Here is a 27,062-nt window from a genome sequence, read left to right as displayed (position 1 = left end):
AAAATGGACGACAACACATTTATCCGCGTTGAAGTCCATCTGCCACTTCTCCGCCCAGTCCTGCATCCTATCTATGTCCTGCTGCAACTTTTGCCATCCTTCCAGATCATCCACAACACCACCGACCTTCGTGTCATCAGCGAACTTACTTACCCATCCCTCCACTTCCTCATCCAGGTCATTTATGAAAATGACAAACAACAAGGGTCCCAGAACAGATCCTTGAGGCACATGGTAGACCAGGTCAGTGGCCTACACCTTATGAGTATTTGACACAGTCGAACAGGGTTTCCCCAGGTGCGAATGAAATCTGCTTGCAATGTTTTAAGTCTTAATATTCCCAGAACCAGTAGTGAGGCCCTGACTAAACGGTGCCGGGTTACTTTGAGGTAGACACCCGATGCTGTATCCCCCCACCTGGGTAACTGTCCAGACAGTAAGAAGTCCCACAACACCATGTTTAAGTCCAGCCAGTTTCTTTGATAGTGATCTCACCAGCTTTCGGAAATGGTGTTCCTTCCTCAGGTGTGTGGAAGGTTCTGATCAGAGAAAGGCAGATAAAGGCACACACAGTTTACAGAATACTGATTAGAATGCAAGTCTTTGCAGCTAACCTGCTATTCAAGTCTTACAGATGCAGACAATGTGAGTGGAGATGGTATTAGCATAGTTTAATGAGATGTGTGACAAATCACCTCTTCCCAGGTATAGATGGTAAATCGCCTCTTTCTGCATGCCAGGTATGTAAACATGTTTCCCTTGTGTCCCGGCTGGTTTGAATTATTGTTCCAGTGTAGAAGAGATCTGACCCTATTGGACAATGCGCTGGGATGTGATCCCATTCCCGATTGGAACTTGTATATCACAGAATCCTTTCCATATAACCCTGCAAAACAGGAGGGAACCACTCTGCCCATCAAATTTCTACTGACAACAATGTCACTTCGGCCTTATCCCCGTGACCCCACATATTTAACCCACTAATCAGTCTAACCCACACATCCCAGGACACTGAGAGGCAATTTAACACGGTCAATGCATCTTAGCCCCAAATCTGCAGACTGTGATAGGAAACCGGGCAGCCGCAGGTAACACATGCAGACACGGGGTGAACCTACAGGATCCACACAGACAGTAACCCAAGCCGGGCATGGAACACAGGTCCCTGGAGCTGTGAGGGAGCAGTGCTTACCACTGTGCTAACTTACCGGCTAATATATTTAAAATAACTGAATCTAGCATGATATGGTCTGGTTGTTTCTAGAGATGTGAATATAGAGGCACTTTTGTTGTGTGTGCACAGCATCTGCAGCTGAGAGTCCATCTTTGCATGTTCTCAATGATCTTTGACAATTTGTATTTTGCCTGGCAAGCGGGCCAGCATTTATTTCCTCTCACCACGTCATTTCCTCCAAAAAAGTGTATTTTTTTCTGATTTCTTTCTTTTTATGCTTCGCGGAGTTTTTTACATTCTCATTGAAGTTTGTTTTTTCTCTCTCTATTTCCTTGCAGGGGTTCCATAACATGATAGGTTCTGAGTAGAACAGTCACTTCGAATGTCTGCCTGGGTTCGGAACTAAGAGACAATTTAACGTAGTCAGTGTAAGTTTTTGTTTAAAGTTTATTTATTACTCAGAAGAAAGGCTTACATGAACAATAAATTTGCAGTGAAATTCCCGAAATCGCCACAGTGTGGCGCCGGTTCAGGTCAATGAATCAAACCATCATGTCTTTCGGAATGTGGAACAAAAGCGGAACACACGGTGGAAACCCATGCAGACACGGTGAGAACGTGCAGGCTGCAGACACAAAATGACACAAGCCAGGAATAGAACCAGGCCCCTGGAGCTGTGAGGCACTACTGCTAACCGTGTCATCGTGCCGCCCCATTGTGAGTAGTTTATATCTCGCCAACACATTCTAACAAGGAGATACACCCTTCTCTCTTGCCCAAGTGCAGGACATGCCTTCCCTCAGCCGTTGTTCATGATGTAGCACACCAACTCAACCATATCACCTGATGTATGCCCACATATCCCAAGGTGCATTTCACACATTGGTTCCACCTAAGATGCTATTTATTCAGCAAATCTTCCCTCCCCCTTATGTACTTGCTACATTTTCTCTCCATTCAATAGTTTGCCTCAAATATTTCTTCTACCCCTCCCCAATTTTGGCGGCGCGATGGCACAGTGGTTACCACTGCTACCTCAGGGAGCCGGGTTCGATTCCTGGCTTGAGATACTGTCTGTGCGCAGTCTGCATGTTCTTAGCTTATCTATGTGTTTTTTTTTCCCCTCTGTCACTCTGATTTCCTTCCATACTGCGAAAGACGGGCTGGTTAGGTGCTTTGGCCATCCTAATTTTATTCACGAGTGTAACGGAACAGGCGCCAGATTGTGGTGCCTGGAGGATTTTCACAGGAACTCCATTGCAGTGTTAATGTTTGCCCATTCGTGGCACTATTTAATAAAACTCTTAAAAACGCCGCAAGTAATATCACAACAGACAATACATATGTAGCATCTGCCCAGTTCCCTGTTGCAGTTGCTATATCAGGCTGGCTCCTTGCAGCATCAACACCACAGGCTATAATTGGACATATCCAATAGTGCACCACCAATTATCAGCCATGCCACAATATTAAATGTTATACCATTCTCCTGATATCCCTGGTATCACTTCAAATTCCCGACACCACGGAATTTATTTGATCAAAACGTCATAACTGAGGAACCTCTTTTTTTTTGCTGTTCCTGGTTACCTGACACTCATATTTCACTCCCTGGAATTATTTTCTACTTATTTTATGCCCAAGTGGTGACTATCAAATCTTAGCCTCTTCTAATAAAAATGAGGCCTCACTATTCCTGAGAAAATTAAAATCAGCCTCGAGCCAACCATCAGAACAGCATCACATACCGATCATTACATTTAATGCAACATTTCCAATTGTTTTAATTCCGTTATGCCCGTCAATGAATTACAGATTACAGGGATTTTTCAAGGTATTTTTCAACTGCTCTCTGAATTTCCTTTGTGTCACTGCATAAATGCAAGTATTCGTGCAACAACTCAGAAGCTGCATCATGAATCCCAATTCCTGCACAGACGAATCGAGATACATGGATTCATATCCCAAATAATACATCCGGTTCCATATCGTAAATAGCATAATCACCGACCATAATATAATGAAATTGGCTGAAATAACAAACAGTAAAATGATTGATTTCCGTCGAACTTCCATCTCTGGGTCTTTGGAGCTCTCCCCACTGTTGTGAGCCCGGAGTCTTCTGCGGGCTTTGCTGGACAGGACAATGTGTCTAACGGTGAAAACATTAAGCAGCAAAATCAGCACAAAAGGGACTGCCGGGGTTAGAATATAATGAAGAAACTCAATTGTTCCCCAGGCCAAAGAAGTCAAATCCTTGCTACGTACTATACAAAACCAACGTTGGTTTTGCTCCTGATACTCGGCTGTGAGCATAAAATACCAGAAAATGTTTTTTAAGCAACTCAATGCTGTCACTGTCCCTAAAACAACAGTCGCCATTTTCTGAGTGCAATATTTTGTTTTTAGCTCTTTGCAGCAAATCGCTATAAATCGATCGACAGTGAAAGTGACAGTGAACCAGACAGAACAGTCGGTGGCTGAATAAAGAAAGACGGCGTGAATGTTGCACATGGGGATGGACAACAGGAATTGAAATTGTTCCTTAAAAACGAATGGAATATGCCTCAATATGAGGTCAAATATCACAACATTTAGATCCGCTGCTGCCATGGCGATAAGGTAGCGTGTCACACATTTAGAAAGGCCACATTTTCCTCGGGACAGGATCACAATTGTCAGTAAATTAACTGTGGGAAAATGAAGAAACTCGGTTATTCGCAACTCAAAGTAAAATTACCACATTAATTGAGTAATAAATGCTTCACTAAATGTGTTGATGTTGGACATTGAATTTGATCAATTCTAACTGGATTTCAGTCAGGATTTTCCCAAGGTCCCGCATGGGAGTCTGTTGAATACGTTTAGAACACATGGGAAGAACGCCCGTCGACAAACTAGAGAGGAATACCGGAGATGAGGGGGTTAGCTGATGAAGAGAGATTGAATAATCTGGGTCTGTACTCGTTCGAGTTTCGAAGGTTGAAGGGGATCTTATAGAGACTTACAAGATTACAAAGGGGTAGAGATAGAGAGATTCTTCCCGCTTAGAACGGATAACAGAACTAGAGGGCACAGTCTCAAAATAAGGGGACGGGATGGGGGTTGCAATTTAGAACGGAGTTGAGGAGGAACTTCTTCATTCAAAGGGTGGTGAATCACTGGAATTCTCTGCCCGTTGAAGCGGTGGAGGCTACGTCGCTGTATGTATTTAAGTGACGGGTAGATAGGTTTCTGATAAACAAGGGAATTAAGTGTTATCGGGAGAAAGAGGGAAAGTGGAACTGATCCACTTCAGATGAGCCATGATTTTATTGAATTGCGGGGCAGGCTTGAAGGGCGAGCTGGCCTATCTCTGCTCCTATTTCTTACGTTCTTACGTTCTTTCTACGCAGGAGTCAGAGGATCATATTTCAAGTTGGTTCTTGTCCTGGAGATTTCCGTTCAGTGGTGTAAAATAATGATTTGTGTGGGCTCTTTGTTGCTTGCAGTGAGCGTTAATAATGTGCACCTTAACAATGAAGATATGATATGAATATGAAGTTCACAGAAGGTATGCAAATTTATAATGGGGTCAATCGTGAAGAAGGTTCCAGAATCATACAGGCGGGTTGGGCAGTTTGATAAAACAGTGGCAAATGTAATTTCAGCTTGAGAAGTGTGAACCGATGCATTTTGTTTGCGGTCCAACAAGGCAAAGGGACATACAGTGAATGACAGAATGCAGGAAATATAAAGAGCCGAATAAAATGTGTCCGAAGATCCATAAGGCTGTGTGACATGTAGTTAAGCGCGTGCCAAATTTAATTGCGTTGCTTGCCTTCGTTAGCTACAGAACAGAGCTTTAATGCAGGAAGGTATGATTGGGTTATCTAAAACAACCATAAGTCCACCATTGGAGAACGGTGTGCAGTTCTATTCGCCATGCTGCACGGAGCATGTGATTGCATTCCAGAGGGCGCAGTAGTGATTTTCCAGGATACTGCTTGCGTTAAGTCGTTTCAGATATGAAGAGAAAATGGTTCGGCTGGGATGTTTATTCTTAAAGCAGATACCTCACTGAAGTGCACAACACCGTGAGAGGTATAAACATTGTAGATCAGAAGATAATGTCGCCTCAAGTCGAGGGGCCAATTACCAGGGGCATAGATTAAAGGAATGCAGCAGGATTTCTTTAACGTCCTGGATTTGATGGAAAGCGTTTTCACCAGAAAGACAGTGGGAATCTGGAACCCGCTGTCGATGTGAGTGGCAGAGGTGGAAACGTTCAGAAAATTCATGAAGCATTTAGACAGTCACTTCAAACAGCACACCAACCAAGACTATGGGGAAAGAGGGGAAAATAAGATTATATTATACAGTTGATCAATGGCCGGCACAGGCACAATGGACCAACAAACCACTTTGTGTTTGAATATTCTATGACCCGAACAACTGATCAGGAGCCAAGGAAGATCAGCAAGATCTTGGATAACAGATGTTATGTGTGAATTAGTACAAGGGCAGCAACCTGATCCAGAACTCTGATATTTTGTAGGCAAGTTTGCGAAGTGGTTAAGGTAGGAGTGTTTCCGGATATCCAAGGATGGATGTAAAAAAAAACATGGATAGCTTCAAGCAACAGATGAGGTGAGACAGGGAAATGGAAAAGTTCAGAAATTTTACAGAGCTGGACATGAACGGCTCTGGTAATGGGACACATAATAGGTTGGGTGATATTTTGGATGCCAAATTGGCACTGAGATTCCGGTGAGTCTCGCTTCTGTTGTGGGCAAGGTTTTAGAAAAAAATTATTAGGGATAGGATTTATAGTTATTTGGAGAGTAATGAATTGATTGGAGATAGTCAGCATGGTTTTGTGGAGGGTAGGATTTTGTGGATTTATAGTTATTTGGAGAGTAATGAATTGATTGGAGATAGTCAGCATGGTTTTGTGGAGGGTAGGTCGTGCCTTACTAACCTTATTGAGTTTTTTGAGAAAGTGACCAAAGAGGTGGATGAGGGTAAGGCAGTGGACGTGGTGTATATGGATTTTAGTAAGGCGTTTGATAAGGTTCACCATGGTAGGCTTCTGGAGAAAATGCAGATGTATGGGTTTGGGGGTGATCTAGGGAATTGGATCAGGAATTGGCTAGCGGATTGGACACAGAGGGTGGTGGTTGATGGTAAATATTCATCATGGAGTTCGGTTACGAGTGGTGTGCCTCAGGGATCTGTTTTGGGGCCACTGCTGTTTGTAATTTTTATTAATGATCTGGATGAGGGTATAGTTGGGTGGATTAGTAAATTTGCTGATGACACCAAAGTCGGAGGTGTGGTAGATGGTGAGGAAGGGTGTCATCGTTTGCAGGAAGACTTAGACAGGTTGCAGAGCTGGGCCGAGAGGTGGCGGAAGGAGTTTAATGCGGAGAAGTGTGAGGTAATTCACTTTGGTAGGAATAACAGATGTGTCGAGTATAGGGCTAACGGGACCACTTTGAATAGCGTGGATGTACAGAGGGATCTAGGTGTATGTGTACATAGATCCCTGAAAGTTGGGAATCAAGTAGATAAGGTTGTTAAGAAGGCATACGGTGTCTTGGCGTTTATTGGTAGGGGGATTGAATTTAGGAGTCGCAGCGTTATGTTGCAACTGTACACAACTCTGGTGCGGCCGCACTTGGAGTACTGTGTGCAGTTCTGGTCCCCACATTACAGGAAGGATGTGGAGGCTTTGGAGAGGGTGCAGAGGAGGTTTACCAGGGTGTTGCCTGGTATGGAGGGGAGGTCCTATGAGGAGAGGCTGAGGGATTTGGGGTTGTTTTCGCTGGAAAGAAGGGAGCTAAGAGGGGATCTTATTGAAACATATAAGATGATTAGAGGTTTAGATAGGGTGGATAGTGATAGCCTTTTTCCTCTGATGGAGAAATCTAGCACGAGGGGGCATGGCTTTAAATTAAGGGGGGGGTAGTTATAGGACGGATGTCAGGGGTAGGTTCTTTACCCAGAGGGTGGTGAGGGATTGGAATGCCCTGCCTGCTGCAGTTGTAAATGCTTCTAGTTTGGGGGCGTTTAAGAGATCCGTGGATAGGTTTATGGACGAAAAGGGATTGGTTTAGGTTAGTGGGTCATTGTTTTTTAACTGGTCGGCGCAACATCGTGGGCCAAAGGGCCTGTTCTGCGCTGTAATGTTCTATGTTCTATGACAAAGTGATGCATCCTCAAAACACTTTCAGGGATGTTACGGCAGGCTTTCTGACCCTGGGTGAATACACTGCTTTTGGAATGCGCAAAAACAAATTAAGAAGTATCTGTATCTGAACGTTTTACAGAATGTACATCTCCGTTCTGTCAAATTATTCCAGGGAACAGGAATTATGCAGTTAAGTGGACAAATTGGTGAAGGTGGGAATGTTATCTCGCCGCAGGGAAGATAAGCAGAACTTTTTGTAAAGGGTTTAACATCACGTTGTGTTGATATATACACAATAAAATGTTGATATTACTAAGATGCTATTAAGTGAAATTGATGATTGAGATGATCTGGGATTTAAACTCAGTTCACTGTCAAAGGGGAGACTCAGCTCCTGCTCAGCGCCAGGACTGGAATCAGTGAGCGTGAAAGCACAGGTTGTGAGGATAACTGAAGACAATGGATACAGTGTTCCCAAAATCTAACCCTAAACCTACCCCGAACCCAATAATTCAATATATTGTTAAAGGCAAATCTGTGGATTCTGGAATCTGAAACAGAAACAGAAAATGCTGGGAAATCTCAGCAAGTCTGGCAGCGTCTGTGGGGAGAGAATAGATCCAACATTCCGAGCCTGGGTGATCCATCGCCAGGAAATACACAAACACTGTAGTTCAACATTGTTAATAGAAATAATAAACAGTTATAACTACTTACTTGGTACACCAATAATCGCGAGAAATGGATAGTAACCAGCTTGAATAACTTGAAGGATGCATTCGAGCCGCCATAACGGTGACATGTATTCGTAAAATGTAAAAAGATAGTAAAGAGCCAGGGATAAAGATCTGTCCGATGCTGTAACATTCCAGGCTGGTTGATTCAGATTCTCATCCATTCCGTTTGACTTCTTGTTCTCAGATTCTGATCCGCTGTTAAACTATTCGGTCGCTATGTTGTGAAATATTAGTCTGTTGCTCTCAGATTCTGAACCATCCCTCATTCCTCGACCTATTAATAGACGTGACAATCTCTCCAGAGGCACAGTCGGGTTCTAGGGAGACTGATATTAATGACAGTCACTGAACAAACTGGTTCAGTTAACCCCTTACAATCCATGTTGTACCAAAATATAGTGGAATGACAAGTGGTGGATAACAGGATTGCTGTAGAAAATAACATGGGAAAGATTGGATGCTCTGGCAAACCTCTCCATCCTGTTAGGGTATGCGAGTTATTCAGGTTAATTTTCAGGATGTGTTTTCACTGGCGAGGTAAAAGGTTATGAATCTTGTAAATTCAGCCTGTTGGTCTGTTTTTACTCATGCTGGAAGTCCGAGAGGCCACAATTCAAGTCAACAAGTGTGTTTGATTGTAAGGAAAATGTGTTAATAAATGCAAATTGTCACAAATATGTGAATGAAAAAAATGTCTCATGAGCTTAGTCAAGTCATCTCTTTAGTGTGTGACATGGCTGACTGAGATAGAGCTGTTCATGTTCTGTGAATGGTCTTTGCAAAGCTGTGCAATCAAGAGCAGTGTAAAAGAATTGGCATGGAAACTGCAATGTGTCCATGATAACCACCCTGTGGCCTCCACACCTATACATAATCTGCTTTGCACTTTCTTCCTTCACATCTCTATTCCGACATGGGTCCGGTGTTTTCCTATTTCTAACATCAACCCATATTACCCCAGTGGATAGATCGCCCTCTAAATGCCTTTCAGCAGCCCTCAAAATACCCTTGATTAACAATACTACTCCTCCACCTCTTTTACCGCCTTCCCTACTCTTACTGAAACATCGATACCCCGGAATTGCCAACAACCATTCTGGTCCCTGTTTTAACCATGTCTATGGAATGGCCACAACATAATAGTCTCAAGTACCAATCCATGCTCCATGTTCACCTACCTGACTCCTGTTCTTCCTGCATTGAAGTAAATGCACTTCAACCCACCATCTTGCCTGCCTGTACACTTATGCGACCTTGGTACCTCCCTCAGTACCTCGTAACCTCAACACTGGCTTTTGGTCCACATCATATTTTCCCGTCCCCCCTGACAAATTAGCTTAACAGCTCCCCCCCCGCCCCACCCCCGAAGAGCAGATGTGATATGTTGAGATGAAAAAGGAGTGCTTCTAGAGAAAATAAAATATGGTAGGCAGTCCCCAGAGCCTGATGGGATATACCCCTCAATACTGAGAGAGACACGGGAGGAAATGTCTTGGACCTTGAGAAAAACCTTTGTATCCTCCCTGCCCACAGGGGAGATCCCAGAGCACTGGAGAGTAGCCAATGCTGTTCTTTTATTTTAAAAGGGTAGCAAGAAAAAAATCAGCTAATTACAGGCCAGTGAGCCTTACATCAGACGTAGAGAAATTATTGGAGAATATTCTTTGAGAGAGGATTTATTCTTACTTGGAATCATTTGGACATATTATTGCGAGGCAACATGATCTTATGAAAAGGAGTTCATGTCCCACAAACCTTATTGAGTTTTTGAGGAGGTGACGAAGATGAGTGTTGAGGGTAGGGCAGTGGATGTTGTCTGCACGTACTTCAGTAAGACTTTGACAAGGTCCCTCATGGCAGACTGGTGCAGACGGTGAGGTCGCAATGGATCATAGGTAAGCTGGCAAGGTGGATACAAAACTGGCTCAGTGAAAGTAGTCAGAGGTGAGCAGTGGAAGGGTGTGTTTCTGAATGGAGGGCTGTGACAAGTGTTGTTCCTCGGGGTTCAGTGTTGGGATCTTTGCTGTTTGTAATATATACACAAATTATTTGGAGGAAATTAACTGGATTGATTCGTCAGTTTGCAGACAACACAACGGTTGATGGAATTGGTGATAGAGATGAGGAACATCAGAGGATACAGCAGGCTGTAGGCCAATTATAGACTTGGGCGGAAAGATGGCAGATAGAGTTTCATCCGGACAAATGTGCGCCAATGCCTTTTGGAAGTTCTAATACAGATAAGAAAGATTCATCAAATGGAAGAACCCTTAAAAGTATTGATAGGCAAAGGGTTGTGGGTGAACAGGAGCACGGGCCATTGAAAGTGGCAATGCAGGTGGTCAAGAAGGCATACAGCATGCTTGTTTTCACCCGCCGAGGCATTAAGTTTTAGAATTGATGAGTCATGTTACAGACTTACCGAATTTTGGTGAGGCCATTCTTGGAATGTAACGTTCAATTCTGGTTGCCAATCTATCAGAAAGATGTAGAGGCTTTGAAGAAAGTACAGGAAAAGATTTATCAGGATGTTGCCAGGCACAGAGGGCAGTAGACACGAGGAGAGGATGGACAAACTTGGTTTGGTCTCACTGGAGCGACAGAGGTTGAGGGGAGTCCTGATAGAAGTCTACAACTTGTGAGTGACATGGACAGAGTAGATAGCCAGAAGCTTGTTCCAAGGGTAGAATAGTCAATTCCTGGGGGCATAAGGTTGAGGTGTGAGGTTTCAAGGAGATGTATGAGGCAGATTTTTTTTTTCACTTGGAATGTAGTGGATGTCTGGAACTCGTTGCCAGGGGAGGTAGCAACAATGGGTACAGTTGTGACTTTAAGGGGTGTCTTAACCAATAGATGAATAGGATGAGAATAGAGGAATACATTCCCTGGAAGGGTCGGGGATTTTAGTTAAGTCGGGTAGCATGTTCGGTGCAGGCTTGGAGGGCCGAAGGACCTGTTCCTGTTGTGGAATTTTCTTTGTTCTTTGCTCTTAGTTCACGTGTTTCTTTCCACTCCACCTCCGATCTTCCAGCCTTATCCTCATGTCTATTTTCTACTGTCCATTTATCACAAAAGCGTCTTGTTTCAAAGTCACAGCTTTTCATGAAGAAAAAGAAAGAGGGAAACAAGTAAAAGACTCTGAGATCAGAAAACAGATTACACACGTTCTTATCAGTTTGACTCATCCTCAAATATTACCCAGACGGAAGAAGGGAGTGGCTGGATGTATAGCCGAGCTTGTTGCTGAACTGAAGACAACATTTTGTTTTTCTTAACAGTGAACTGAGGCGAATCGTGACGAAGTAAATTTCCAAAAAATGAAGTATTGACCAAGGACTCCAACCATTGCCAATACTGGATAGTAACCCACTTGGATAACTACAAGTATATAACTAATCCGATCAGCCACTGCTGTCCAAGGGTAGTCTTTAGAAAGTTTACAAAGTCTCCAGATTAACCTTCTGTCCATTTTTGTAATATTCTAACCCATTCTTCTCAGTTTCTGGTCGATTTTTGCAATTTTTAACCACATTCCTCTCACATTATGATACATTTTTGGAGCATTCCAGTCTATTTTGGCCAGTTTACAGTCCGTTCTTGTAATGTTACTATGTATTAATTTTCGATTCTAAAACTTCCATTCCCATTCCCCTGAGTGGCTGAGCGCTGTGCATACCAGTCCTTCCATACCAGGATGTTGCCTGGTATGGCAGGACTGGGGTATGAGGGAAGATTGAAGAAATTGGGGCTCTTTTCATTTGAAAGACGCTGACTGAGGGGGGATCTAATAGAGGTATATAAGGTTATGAAGGGTATAGATAGAGTAAACAGAGGTAAGCTATTTCCTATAATAGAGACACGTAGGACAAGGGGCCATGGACTTAAGGTGAGGGGGGAGCGGTACAACACAGATATTAGAGGGAGGTTTTTCACACAGAGGGTAGTGGGGGTATGGAATGCTCTGCCAAGTAAGGTGGTGGAGGCAAACACGCTGGAGTTGTTTAAGAGTAACTTAGACAGGCACATGACTCAGTTGGAGGTGGGTGGATATAGGAGATCCTTTTAAATAAGGGTCATTAGCATTGGGGCGTCCCTGGTAAGGTAAATGGGTATAGTATGATAATAATGTTTTTTCTCTTTTCATTCACAGGTTTTAAATCGGTCCACCTCGTGTCCAACGAGGGGCATACACGCGATGGGTCGTACTGGGGCTGCTCTTGGTTGTTCGAGATTGGCCTAGTGCTTCATGTCGTTAGTGTGTGCCTAAACTGGACCAGATACTGGGCAAGACGACAGCTCAGTGACTATCGCTGATTGTTGTGCAGACACATGGATTTGGGCTGGTGTCTGTGGGAGTTTTCGCATTCTCCCCGTGCTTGCGTGGGTTTTCTCCGGGTGCTCCGGTTTCCTCCCACAGCCCAAAGCTGTGCTGTTAGGCTGATTGGCAGGAATAAATTGTCCCTAAATTAGTTTCCCTCAATCTGTATGGCCATAAAACATTAGACAGGGGTCATGGGTAGAGAGATCTACTGGTGGTGTTGGGAATAGCAGCACGGGCTCGTTGGGCCGAAGGGCCTGTTTCCCGGGCTGATTTTGTTCTTTGTTCTTTAAATGCTCTGTCTGGCAGGATGGGATCATTGGAAATAGCTCGTTATTAATAGAAGAGATAGATTGTCCCGTGAAAATAATGATGTGCATAGACACTTACGTTGAATACCGTCACAGCATCCGGTTCAAACCATTAGATTTTCATTCAGAAATAAGAAGGAGGGTGTACCCGGTCTGTATATATGTTGTTGAGGACTGAAGGCATGTTGGAAAAGGTGAAGACGCCGATCAAAGTATTTCCAACTTACTGCGCTGCGCGTTTGCTAAAGAGAACTGGGGCGTTGCCAAAGGATGAGGGAAAATCTAATAGTAATGGTGGACTCTGCCTGACGTTGGTAGTGGAAAAATTAATGGCTTCTGCTTTCAGAGTTTGCCAACTAATAGTCAGGGAGTCATCGAGATTTACAGCATGGAAGCACGCCCTTCGCCCCAACTTGTCCATGCCAGACTTTTTAAACCCCTAATCTAATCGCTATTGCTCCAATTTGGTCCATATTCCTTCAAACTCAACTTGCTTCTGTAATCGTCGAAATGTGTTCATTGACAACCCGCTGGAAGGTGTGCGTTTCATCAGCACCACCAATCCCAGTTCCAGAGCAGTGCTTTCTACATGTTCCAGTGAAATTCAGAGAGACACAATGGGGTGGTTGCAGAACTGATGTTCTTTATATCAACTGGAGAACTCACTGTGGCTAATAATCACCTGCACACTGTGAGCATTTGTTCCGTATTGCCCACAGTAAAGGAACGGCCCCGTCACTGAGACCAACAGTATTTGGAATCAATATCTACTCTAAACCATCGTTTTATTAATTCTTTATCGCTATTCATGTGTAAGAATCTCAATTTAGATTAGGGAACCTGTTTTCCTTACAATTGAACTCAGGATATTTGTTAACCACATTGAAACCTGCATTCAGCCGAGAATGAGCTTTCTTGAAACTTTATTTCTTTTAAAATGTTGCTGCATTTTCCTGCTGCTTCTTTTCCTATCGCTCGTGCCAACATCGTTCTGTTTTCTCTTTGTATTATTAATGTGATTTCACCTTTTGCAAGTTGTTATGAAATCAGTTTCACTTGTGTTTCCAGGGAGTACGGACCAGATCACATCATCTCGGTGCATAATAAAAACAAACGAAGCCTCAGCCTCGTTCTTTTGTCACTTATCTTCAATTGCTCTCTGTATCTGTGAGTCTGTAAATTGCTGCATTATCAACATTGTAAACAGAGATGGACATGTCTTCCTTGTGCCTTGATGCCAATACTTATTCATTACCAGCAATCATCAGACAGATTATATCATTGGTTCTTTGGGAAGATTGTTGCGTGTAATTGATTTCTATCTGTCCTACAGTGCCACAGTGATGGTAACTCTAACAGTAATTGACTGGAGATAACTTTTGAATTTCTGAGATTTTCAACGACACCATGTTTTCTTTCAGTAGTTATAATGCATGTCATTGCCTTTTGCTCGCCCCATCTCACCATCCTGCCCCCCCCCCCCCCCCCCTCTCTTTCTCTCGCTGGAAAACCTAGATGCCAGTCAGGAGGAACTTGACACCTGAACTAACTGTTCCTTCGCTTTGTCCAAATCTCTCAACGCTCTTGTCAATGTAACACACTTCTGCAGCACGCAAATATATTCCGGGGCATTTGGAATTGAGGATGATAAAACATCTAAAGTGCAGAAGAGGCTATTCAACACATTGTGTCTGCACCAAACGTCTGAAGGAACACACTACCCGGGTGCAATCCCTTGCCCTAACGCCATGCATTGATAGTGGTCAATCCACCTTACCAACAGTTTTTGACCACGAAAGGCAATTTCATTGGCAAATCGACAGGGCCTGCACACATTTGTACTTTAGGAGGTATTTTTTAAAATAAAGGAGAAGTGATACATAAAGTGGAATATCTCTTTGTTACAGTTAACAGAACTTCGAAAATGATTCCTGAAATATTTTGGTTTCATCAATCAAGTCTATCAAAGGTCTTCAGAGACTGCCTTCTGTTCTTCTCCTCGGGTATGGACTTGTGTTTTTTTTTGATTATTAGTTCATGATCTGCAGTGTGCAAGCTCCTTCCCTCTCCTTCTGCAGAGTGATCAATCTGCTTCCTTCTACTGAAAACACAATCAGCTCAATTGACTTTTTTGTTTTCTCAGCATTGCTCCTGGATTTCTAACATTAAAATGGAATTATTTCGTTTGTTATACAGTTGTAAACCCCCATTACAATTTGGGTATATTAACACACTAATGCACTTGCAGGAAATGTTAAAATGAAAGATAACTGATGAAATAAAGTCTAAGCAGAATATAAAACTCTAGGCTATGGGCAACACAAAGGGAACACAATGTATATTAACAGATACTTCCACTATTTCTTGATAATTATTAATTCTCCCTAAATGTTACTGATTTTAATCCATGGCATGATGCAACGGCTAACTTCCAAGCCAACAATCACCCTGATGTTCACATATACATGCATCTCTACTAGACAGAGTGTAGTATCTCACTCATTCCCCTGCTGTACCAGATCCATCACCATAAATCAACTCTGTAATTCATAAATCAGTAACTCCCCCTCACTGCTTGTTGCACGTGTCCCCAAATCCCAATGCAACTAACTAGTGTATCATTCGATGAACCTCACAAATATCAATACCCCCATTATTTGTCTCCTTCATTACTCCCCTCACCAGTATAACGGTTTCCTCACAGTGTTTCCATCAGCTGTCAAACTTTCTCCTGGAGTAATTTTGAAATCTCACATCTGCTGCTGAATTGCCTGTTTACATGTCGCTTGCACATATTTTGTGCACCATACAATTCTCGTCAATTGGTGTATACACTTAGGTGTTCATTCCACGAATGTTCCTGACAGAATAATCCCATCTCCTTCTTTAATTACAATCGTCATATCAATTTTATGGTGTTGGTTTTGGGGAGCCCATCGTGCTGGTGGGGCTGCAGACCTGGAGGAGATAGGGGACCACTCCATCTGTATTTAGTCTTCAGAGGTTATATTTGCACTTGCTGTGGGTAAAAAAGACAGTGTAGCGGCCTTGTGGCACCAAATCCTATAACAGTTCAAATCCCATTGTGATATAATCTCCAAGCTTTTTGTTTGTTGTCACCATTTAGAAAGGCTGCACCCTGTGTTGTCAAAAAGGATTCACTGACCCCAGAGCAATAGGGTTATCCAGCCTTTTCTCCATATTCAGAGGTAATTCCCTACAATCTGAAAATATATCAACAGAACACTACCTGCTCTGTCACCATTGGCCTTGTCATGTTAGAATAGTCTAATTAAATGAAAACAGAAATCCATCAAAGCTTCCTTGCCTGCTCTCTGCATGATTGAAAACAACGAGCAGCTGCCATAAACGGGTATTTGAGCACATTCCTCAACTGTTCTCTGAACTTCCTCTGGGTCACGGCGTATATACCTGTATTTGTGCAGCAACTTGTGAGCTGAAGCATGAAGCCGAATTCCCGAACAAAAGCATCCATCCAAACAGCATAATACCCCAAATAAAACATCCGTCTCCATGTAGAGTATACCATTATTGTTGCCCATAACAGGATAAAATTCACTGAGATAGCAAAGAGCAAAATTATGGATTTCCATCGATCCAACATCTCTGTGTCTTTAGCACTTTTCCCACTGATCGGAGTTCGGAGTCTCCTGCGAGATCTGCTGGTCACTAAAATGTGCCTGACAGTGCAAATGTTGAACAGCAAAATCAGAACAAACGGGATGCAGGGGTTTAAAATATTATGGCTGAATTCAACAGCAATCCAGACAGGAGAATTCATAACACCAAAGGTTACAAAACAAAACCATGGGTTATTCCTCAACCAATATGAATTTGACAACATAAAATACCAAAATATGTTCAGACAACAGCTCAGAACAGTGATTGAAGTCAGAACTATAGTTGCCATTCTGTCGGTGCAAAATTTACTTTTCAGCTTAGGGCAACAAATTGCCACAAGGCGATCAAAGGTGAATGCCACGGTGAACCAAACAGAGCAGTCAGTAACTGCATTAAGGAGCACAGCGTGGATGTTGCAAATACGCATGCTCCAGATGAAATTGAAATGCTCCTGATAAATAATTGGAATTTGTCTCCATATCACATCAAAAAAAACGACCAATAGATCAGCGGCTGCCATCAAAATCAGGTAGTGTGTTACACATTTGGAGAGACCACATCGTTCCCGAGATATTATTCCAATTGTCAGCATATTAACTGGAAAGAGCAGAAACAAATCAGGATATTATAGAATGATAGAATCACAAATCCCTTCAGTACAGGTTATTCAGCACATCAAGTCTGTACCGACCACAATCCCACCCAGGCCCTATCCCCAAAACCCCACACATCTACCCTGCAACTCCCCCTGACACTAGGTTCAGATTTGCACGGCCAATCAACAAAACCTATTTGACGTCAACTAACCCATTCGACATCAACTTTCTCAGCACAGACTCTGGAAACAATGTGCTGTTTTAATTTATCCTGAGATGTGTGCAATTAATTGCAGACAAGCGAAGTGACAGCAAAGTCTGCAACATACCGCAACATATGAACATTACTACGGCCAAAGGCATCGTGGGCAAATTACCAAACTTTTTTTTTTCAGATAATTGAAATGATTCCCTTCCTTTCCAGGAATAACTCAACATTAAGTGACCAATAACAACACTCAATTCTGAGGAATAAATTCAACTGACATTTAGCCGAGCTGTGTTGGACATAGTTAAATTTTAATTGGACAATTTTAAGCCCATCAAAGAGAAACTGCTGACTTTGATTTCGTAGAGGACCTAATTTCGAATTAACCTGCATATATGGATGGAATTCAAGTGTGCCAGCAGAGTTATTTGGAGGGAAACCTGGAGATGGTAATGTTATCATTTCCGTTCAGTCTTTATCCACTGAAACGTGGATTTGAAAGGAGATTTGTTTTGGAGATTTGATAAGATTCTGCAGACCATGCTGAGCTGTGCACAATGCCATCGCACACGCCAGTTGCAGAGAAAGAACAATTCGTTGGAAGAGGTGGAAAACAAGCAAGCTGTTTCTTTTATTCTGGATGGTGTAGAACTACCTGCGTGTTGTGAGAACTGCACTATCCAGTCACATAGAGACGGCTCTATCACACTATGGACCAGCACCCGTAGATGGTGGCCCAGCTTTGTGAGTCAGAAAGAGTTTTATTTCCATTGGATTGAAGACCATTCAGTTAATTTGCAGCCACAGTGTGGTTATGAACATTGCAGTTTGGTTTCTGATCGCTGTAACCCCAATGCACGTTGATGCGCGGAGCAGGTAGAGGTGTGTGTGTTAGAAGTGTAGCGAACCTGTTGCAGTACTTGCTTCATTCGTATCTTTCAAGGAAGGAAATATGTCGTCCTTACCTTGGAGTGGAAGGGGGCGAATTTATTCAAGCATAACATCTTAAGCCAGATTGATAAGACAGATGGTGAGATATTTTCACTGGTGGGAAAGGCTAGATCAAGAGGACATAACTACAACAGAAAGGCAGGCCATTTGAAACTGAGGTGTGTAGACATTTAATCTCGCAGAGGGTGGTGAATCTGCAACATGTCCTGCCCCAAAGGGTAATGGGGGCTGGGTGAATAGTAATATTTAATGTGGAGGTGGCCATTTACTTGACAGATTGAGGAATAGAGGGCAACACGTAAATTTCACAGAGAGGGGATTGAAGCTGGGATATATCATGATTGAACTGAATGGTAGGTCTAGCTTGGGGGCTTGGTGGCCTATTCCTGCTTCTCTTCTTGTGTGCTTGTTCCGAAGTCTATAAATGCTAGTGCGGGCAGGAACGTTCACATTTCATGATCAAAAAATAATGACAGTGATGGCAATGTAATAGGATGTAAAATGGAATTTTTTTTGATTGTTCTAATTGGAGATGCCTAATTTCATCCAAATATGTGGCGCGGATTGTGCCTTGTCCCTTGTCACTCTAGGTCTGCATATTTTGTTTTCAGAAATTACATGATTAGCCATAAATATGTGACGAGCCTCAAATAGAAATAACATTTGTGAAATCAATACCAAACCAGCATCACGGGCCTTTCGATGGACGGCAGATCAATGATGAAACAGCTGAGGCTGGATGAACTGAGCAAGTTAAACTGACCAGCAGCAGCAGTGGTTACCTCAAATTTTGTTTTGGTGTTCAGCCAAAGTTATCATTTCCCTTTGAGGCAGGTATTGTTCAAATAGTGGAGGTGTTTCCCTCTGAAATTAATGGGCTCTGGTTTCGATGTCTCACTGAGTCAAATGCAGCCTTGATGTCAACAAAAGTCACATTTCCCTCAACTCTGGAGTTGCATCATGGTGTTAATAAGGTCAGGAGCTGAACGTTCTCGGCGAAACCCAAACTGAGGACAGTCACTGATGCCTGCTAAGCATTATATTTTGATAGCATCTTTGAAAGTTTCTATTATTTTATTCGTGGAAGAGGACAGGCAAACGGGAATCCAATTAGTCGAGTTGAGATGGTCCTGATTTCCATTTTTTCAGGCAGCACGTGGACAAATTGCCGTGCACCTGAGTAGTTACCTGTGTTGAAGAAGTATTGGAGAAATTGGGATAGAGCTTTTGCAAGTTGTCGAACATAATGCTTCAGCATTGTGATGTATTCTGATCTAGATCCATAGCATTTGCAGTATCCAGTGTCTTCACCATTTCTTGATACCACGTGGTGTGAAATAACATAGCTGGGGGCTGACATCTTTAACATTCACATCGCCTGGAGGAGCGTGAGATGTTAATACAAATGTGACATTGAGTGTGATTTTAACTTCAACTAAATCAAAGCATCTTTTTTATGGTGTTGCAGTAGTTGGCACTGCTGCCTCACAGCCCCAGAGATCTTGGTTCGATTCCCGGTTTGGGTCACCATCTGTGTGGAGTTTGCACATTCTCACCGTGCCTGCGTGGGTTTCCTGCGGGTGCTCCGACTTCTTCCCACACCCCAACGATGTGTGGGTTAGGCTAGTTAGCCAAGCAAAAACGGCTCATATTGTCCGGGGATTCACAGATTAGAGATTTACAGGTAAATCTGTGGAGTTATGGAGATAGGGCCTGTGTAGTCCTGTAGCCGGTGTAGAGCTGTTGAGTCGAATGGCCTCCTTCTGCACTGTAGGAACTCTTTGCTTCTCCCCAAACCAACTCAGGACATCCTTCATTCCCTTAAATTTATTGTTCCCCCCTGCCGCTGCACAAAACCATTTGATCCCTGTTCTTTATGGCAGAGCTTTCTAAAAATAAATACAGTAACAGGCCCAGCAGTGATATCATGTGTCTATTTGTGCGAAGATATGAAGGGGTGTTGAGTGCAAGGTTTTGGAGGAAGCGAGCTTACAATCCAACGGTGAAGGAGAGGATGTAGCCAGGCCTGGAGTCCGAGGCGGGATGCAGGGACTTAGCAGTGTGATGGGATCGCCCGGGAATTTGGCGGAGGGATGCTGGAGTGCTGGCGATAATCAAACAGCTTTCCTGATTGAAGGTTGGAGGAATCCATGGAGGGGAGGGAGATTTGTCTCCGAGATTCCGGAATCTGAGGAGCAATCCCATCTGAGTACAATAGGCAGTGAAAGGATACGGCGAGGGAGCAACCTTTGTACTGTGGCAGAACAAACAATGAAGAAAACTACAGCACAGGAACTGGCGTTTTGGCCCTCCAGATCTGCAGTGGGAATTAAAACAACACTGGTAGATTCTGGGGTCCTGTTTTCTCCACTTTGCCAGATCATTAGAGAGCGCCCGAGGAGACAATCATAGGGGGTAGAAGGATGAATCCAGTGTTTGAGGAACAGGACTTGGAGGTTGCTGTGTGGAATGGAAAAACCAACGCGGGCGATGTGGAGAATCTGACAGTGGCAGGATCGAGGCGTGAGTGATTCATCCGTCAATGACAAGAGATTTGTAAGGAAAACACGGGAGAATGACCTGGGGGCCCGGGACCATAAGGAGCTGAATCATGGAGAAGAGGAAGGGGTGGGAAGCTGAGTCCGAGAGATGCTGTGGGCTTTTGAAAATACATGGTATTGTAGATACAATTTAGCGCTATGTTGAAATATCAACTTATGTATGTTAGAGAAAGTGCGGGAACACAGAGACCTGGGTTGTTCACATAAAGCCCTTGAGTGGAGAGCAGAATTGGAACAATCAGTGTTGAAGTTGTTGCTCTCTGCTTGCCATTCGTGGGATTCACTTCCAAAACGAAGGATAATATTATCCAAACCTGAGCCAGTACAATATTTGATTTATGTGTTTGATCTGGATGTGGAGCTGAGATCAAACCGAGAATATTGTCTCTCCCAATGTGTCATCGAAACGGAGTAGGTTTCTGAGTTGTCGAGGGAAATTCGATGTCGACCAAATTGCTGTTAATTTGGACTCACATGTAAGCAAGTCCATGTAACGATGTCAGTTATGCCTCCATGAAGGGTGTTATGGATACTGAAGTTCTGTCGGAGAATAAACAATGCTTTCCTGGCAAGCATCATTCATGGAGAGAGAGAGACAGAGAGAGATGGAGATGGAGGCCGAGAAAGAGAGAGTGAGAGTGGGTCAAATAGAGGTTTCTGAGAAGTGGAATGCGTTGTTGAGAGAGGGAGAGAGGGTAAGAGTGAGAGAAACAGTGACTTACCAGGTACTCCAAGTATAGCGAGGAGGGGATAGTAACCAGCCTGAATCACATACAGTGTCCAAAGGATCCGATGTTTTAGTGCCATCAAATTATAAAAAGTAGAAAGTTGGAAAATTGCCACAGATAAGCTCTTGTCCATTGTAATTACTCTGTGATCCGATGTACTCGGAGTTTGACCTGTTGTTCCAACATTTTCCGTTGTTGTTGTTCTGTTCTCTCCCATCGATGCAGCATTCCAGTCAACTGAACTGAGATTATTTTCCATTGTTCCAACGGTCCAAATTATTACTCTCGGATATGGTCCAATCTCTCTAGCACTTCTAGCGATATGCTGAGGGATCTGCCCTCTCTGTGAAGCTGTGGCCCCACTGTCAGTGTTGTTCACACTATCGCTGATGCCACTGGGTGACTCATTGACAGGAGTTACCCTTTAAAAGAAAAACAAAATTCCCTCGACTGCACCGATTGAAATCTATGGGGATCATATTAATTCCGCTCATTGAACAAACAGATTCACTTAACCCCATCCAATCGGGCAAACTTTATCTTCTATAAGCATCCATCACCGTTCTACATGCAAAGTGCAGCATTGCAATGGAACTGCCCAAATACAATAAGATAAATTGAAATTATAAACTACAACCACTGTAATGCACTTCTAGGAGAAATGTCGAGGCATCGCAATAAAGGCCAGAGATCAGATTCGCTTCAAAAAAAATCAGTAATACCTGACAGCAGAACAGAATTGTGAATGGGAAATAATGTCTGATAATATTGATGGAATTAGGGAATATGATTGCGGATGATAGTGTAGTTGGTGTCGTTGATGAGGAATTTCAATGAAAGCAGTGTGAAGGGATCAGTTGGGCAGATATTAAACGTGATTCAGCGAATCAGGATGTTAAAGATAGCAGGTCAAGCATCCGAGATTTTCAAACATCGATTCGAAACATATCACTCTTCAGGAGCAACACAGCACAAGAGAGGATGTAGGTGTCACTGAACATGTGCCGTGAGTTACTCGTCTGACACCTTGTCCGTGGTGCACTCGATATTGCAATTCTTCCAGGAAGGCTCCCTTCACCCTTTAGTGGAACTCATCCTGCATTAGGCTTGACGTTTTGCGAGCGCTCCAAATATATAAGAAAACTTCACACTGGGGACATAGATTCATTCAGTGAAGAAACGGCCTTCAGGCGACCACTTCTGCTCCATAAATATCGATCACTAATGGCAAAGTAAACATATTTCTGTGTACTTATCCCATATTATTGAATATTAAAATAATTCAAGACCAATTCAACAACTATCTGGGGGAGGAGGCTCCACAATGGTGTGACAGGCCCGCATGTGAATATAATGGAGGAGGTTCAATCATCGTAGATAATCTACAGGCAGAAATGTTGGTTTGATGTTTCACATTAGTTTCATGGGTTCAGCATGCCTGTCTTCAGCCATTTTACACCCGTCCACGTGATATCAAGGAACGAATGAAGGTGCTGGAAAATGACCAGTCGTGTTGTCGTCCATTTTGGCAGAACCAACGGGATGAACGAGTACACTATTAAGGGCAGAAGTCTGAGTAGTGTTGAGGAGCAGAAGGATCTTGGGGTCCGGGTCCACAGGACTCTTAAATCGGCCTCGCAGGTGGAGGAGGTGGTCAAGAAGGCGTATGGTGTACTGGCCTTCATTAATCGAGGGATTGAGTTTAGGAGTCGGGAGGTAATGCTGGAACTTTATAAGACCCTTGTCAGGCCTCATTTGGAGTATTGTGCGCAGTTCTGGTCGCCTCACTATAGGAAAGATGTAGAAGCTATTGAAAGGGTGCAGAGGAGATTTACAAGGATGTTGCCTGGACTGGGAGGCATGCCTTATGAAGTTAGGTTGAGGGAGCTGGGACTCTTTTCCCTGGAGAGACGAAGGTTGAGAGGCGACCTGATAGAAGTTTACAAAATGTTGAGAGGAATAGATAGGGTGGACTCTCAGAGGCTATTTCCCCGGTTTGAAATGGTCGCTACGAGAGGACACAGATTTAAGGTGCGGGGAGGGAGGTTCAGAAGTGATGTTAGGGGTAAGTTTTTCACTCAGAGGGTGGTGAGTGAATGGAATCGGCTGCCGTCAGTGGTGGTGGAGGCGAACTCGCTGGGGTCTTTTAAAAGACTTCTGGATGAGTATATGGGGTTTAATGAGATTGAGGGTTATAGATAGGTCTGTAGGTTGGTAGGTGATGTGGTCGGCGCAACTTGTGGGCCGAAGGGCCTGTTTGTGCTGTAGTGTTCTATGTTCTATGTTCTATGTCATTAATGCAGATTATCCAAAGCCAATAGTGTGGAGTTTGTGTTGTTTTCACACAGACAGCTGATCCCACAGATCACAAATAAGAGGGCTCATTTCTGGCAGTTAGCTGAAGTTCAACAGGCAGGGAAGCGGCAGGGCACCAGGCACTTGAGGCAAATATTCAACACATTAACAACTGCTGCATTCAGAATTATTGATACATCTGGATTGAAAGAGAATGTTGCATGATGAGGACAGAGAGAGTTGATATCAGAGTAAGGTAGCGACATGGGTGAGGGAAGAAGGAAACGTATATTATGGAACACAGGAAACTAGGGAGATAGAAAAATAATAAAAAAGAATTCTGAACGTAGGCAGGGCAGTCAAAAATGGGGAAATGGAACAATTAGAGATATGTAAAGGCACGAATGATAAAAACTGATGACTTTAATTTATACAACGCCTTTTACACACTCTGAATATCTCACAGAAAATCATTGCCAATGCAACAACTGCCATTAATCAAATAACATACAAAGTGTTGCAGGGAATACAGCAAAAACAAAAATGGCACATATTACAAACTATCGGGGTATTTAATCGTTTCCAGTGGGTTTGTCAGTGAATAGCGATGTCTTAGCATAACGATTCCTCACAACAGACACACATTATGTTGGAGAGCGGAAGATTAAACAACCACTACAACAATGACGAAAATAAGTGACAAAGTAACCAGTCGACAAGTTAACCTTACAACTTATTTGCATTTTATGATGAGTCTCCGGTTGAATCATTTACCCGATTTTTTTTTGAAAGTTTGTGATCTGTAACCTGCATAAGAGAACACGTTTAATCTCTGATCACAGGAACTGTTTGTCTGTGAGCTGTTCTTTAGTGAGAAGCAACTTGGAGCCAATCCCCACATTGTGTGAACGAACAGCTTAATATTTAACAATTCTCAATATAAAGAACTCCCACACTTAAGTTATCTCATTGCAACGCATTGGAAAATGGGGAAAGCGCTGTGCACCGTATTTGGTGTCTTGCTGCTGGTGCAGGGAATTGCTGTCCAAAACGTCTACGTCTACACTCCTGAAGAAGCAGGTCAGTATATCTTATGGTTGCCAAAATACGGTTGTTCCTACTCTGCATTATAATGTTTTTTTTTGTACACAATTCTACCACAAATATCCAAAAAATGTCACCGCTTTATTCGTGCCGAAATTTGAATGATTTAGATTTAAATTCAACAATGTTCTTTAGCTTTCTTTTTGTCCTCCGTCATAGTCCCCCCGCCTCCGCATCATCCGCCCCCATCCCCCCGCGCCCCCACACTCCCCCCACCCCCCCACTCCGACACACACACCTACGATCTTCACATCTTTATCTCCTAAACGGTTACCAGACCCAAAATTTTCAGAGAACTCTGCTCTCCAAAAATAACCAGCCGAATCTCATCACTTCATCCGAGGTGAATTTACCTTCCCCTTCTTGGGCTCAGTTTCTGGAGTTCCCTCACTGCTCCTCATTGACACTTGATTTCAAATCTTATCACATAATTAACTGCATAGTGCATTATTATCAGAAAGTCACTAATAAATCCAATCAGGTGTACAAAGGAATAAATATTAAATATGAAGTGAAAGGAATGTATAACTCAGTGTCACCAGCAATAATTTTTTTGAATAATGAAGATAAATTTAGAGGAAGCTCGTTTAGCACATGAAGGTGAAAGGTAATTTTGTAAGATTGTATTATTACAACCGCCCTCATCTGCATGTAAGAAAACCGCCTCGGATTTCTGATGTTCTCACGTCTACCGTCTATTTCATTACCCACAAATGCAGACCAATAAATTCCTCTTTTGTTTTGTTTCAGCGGAGAGGTTCGGATGCCGAATATTTGGTGGGGTCTGCCAATATGAACGCTGCGCACCGTTACAGGTTGAACCGGATTCTAATCTGTGTTGGTATGACCAACACTGCTGCGCGGATCCAGCACTTTTTGAATGAAATATCTGAATTGTAATAGTTTCCATAGCAACCAGCTTCAAATCGGCCGTCCTTTCATTGTGGCTGCAACAGATCTCTGCATTTCAGAATTACAAAATATATCAATAAAACTCACTGGACTGATCACCGAATATTGTGCAGATCTTGTTTCTCATCCCGATTTCTATATTCCTGCATTATCACAAAGGGAAAATATATACGAAAATGTCACACTGGGGACATAGATTCATTCAGTGAAGAAACGACCTTCAGGCGACCACTTCTGCTCCATAAATATCGATCACTAATGGCAAAGTAAACATATTTCTCTGTACTTATCCCATATTATTGAATATTAAAATCATTCAAGCCCATTCAAATCCGTTTTAAGCTTGGAAATGTTCTGACCTTGCCTACCTTCCCAGGCAGTTCATTCTAATTTCACATTACATTTTGAGTGAAGAAGTTGCCTTTTCTCAAATCCCATCTGAATCTCGTGTCCCTCATCCTAAAAGTATGCGCCTTCATTATTGGCCCCTCAATCAAGGGAACAGGTGTTTTTTTTTCATTCATGCTCTCTATACCTCTATAATCCTATCACCTAAAGTTATTTGCTCGAAACAGAGGAATATAGAAAACAGAAGCGAAAATTGCCCATTTGGTGTTTTGAACCTATCCTCTCTATCATCTTGATCACGGCTGTTCATCAAGTTCAATATCCTGACCCGATCCTCCTTACTGTATCCATTGAGTCCTTGAGGTCCAAGAGGTACACCCAATTTATTATTCAAAACACACAACTGTTGGGCTGGAGTACTTTTGTAGCAGTGAATTTCATCGGCTTGTCACAGGCTCTGGGCGATTATTTTCACCTCAGTTCTAAAAGTTTTATCCTTTCTCTGAAAATTACGAAACCGTTTTTCGACATCCAACCAATTGGAACATTCTTTGTGATTCTGCCCTGTCCAATCCTGTTGGGATTTTATACGTTTCTACAAATCTCCTCTCACTCTCCTAACCACCAATAAAAACAATCCTCACCGAGGAGTATCTGCTCATATGACAGACCTGCCATCCCAGGAATCAGCCTGGTAAACCTTCGCCGTACTCCCTCTATATCAAGGGCATCGCTCCTCAGGTAAGGATACAGAATTCAGGATATGGCCTCAAAAACGCCCTGCACAATGTTAATGAAACATCCCCATTGTTATACTCAAATCCTCTTGCTACGAAGTCCAACATACCATTTCCCTCTGTTACTGTCTGCTGTAGCTGCGAGCTTCCTTTCAGATAAATAATTTAAAGAAAATGAAATTCAATCCTTTAAAAAAAAACAAGCAATGCCAACTCACTTGTTCAAATGCTCCATCCCAGGCAGCATTCTGGTAAATGTCCTCTGTAC

At 42.9% G+C, this 27,062-nt stretch overlaps 1 protein-coding gene across 1 annotated transcript in view; it reads left to right on the top strand.

Moving 5' to 3' along the window:
- The window catches only part of LOC145361219 (scavenger receptor cysteine-rich type 1 protein M130-like), a 237,407-nt gene that overhangs the window by 170,217 nt on the left and 40,128 nt on the right, over positions 1 to 27,062 (top strand). The window contains exon 4 of the mRNA XM_080216856.1: positions 5,130 to 5,137. Within this exon, the coding sequence (XP_080072982.1) occupies positions 5,130 to 5,137 (8 nt within the window). The remainder of the gene's footprint in view (positions 1 to 5,129; positions 5,138 to 27,062) is intronic.

This window comes from Carcharhinus amblyrhynchos, chromosome 34 (genome assembly GCF_965287045.1).
Source record: "Carcharhinus amblyrhynchos chromosome 34, sCarAmb.v2.hapA, whole genome shotgun sequence".
Lineage (NCBI taxonomy): Eukaryota > Metazoa > Chordata > Chondrichthyes > Carcharhiniformes > Carcharhinidae > Carcharhinus > Carcharhinus amblyrhynchos.
Note: the sequence above shows the minus strand (reverse complement) of the source record. Positions and strands in the feature narration are given on the sequence as shown.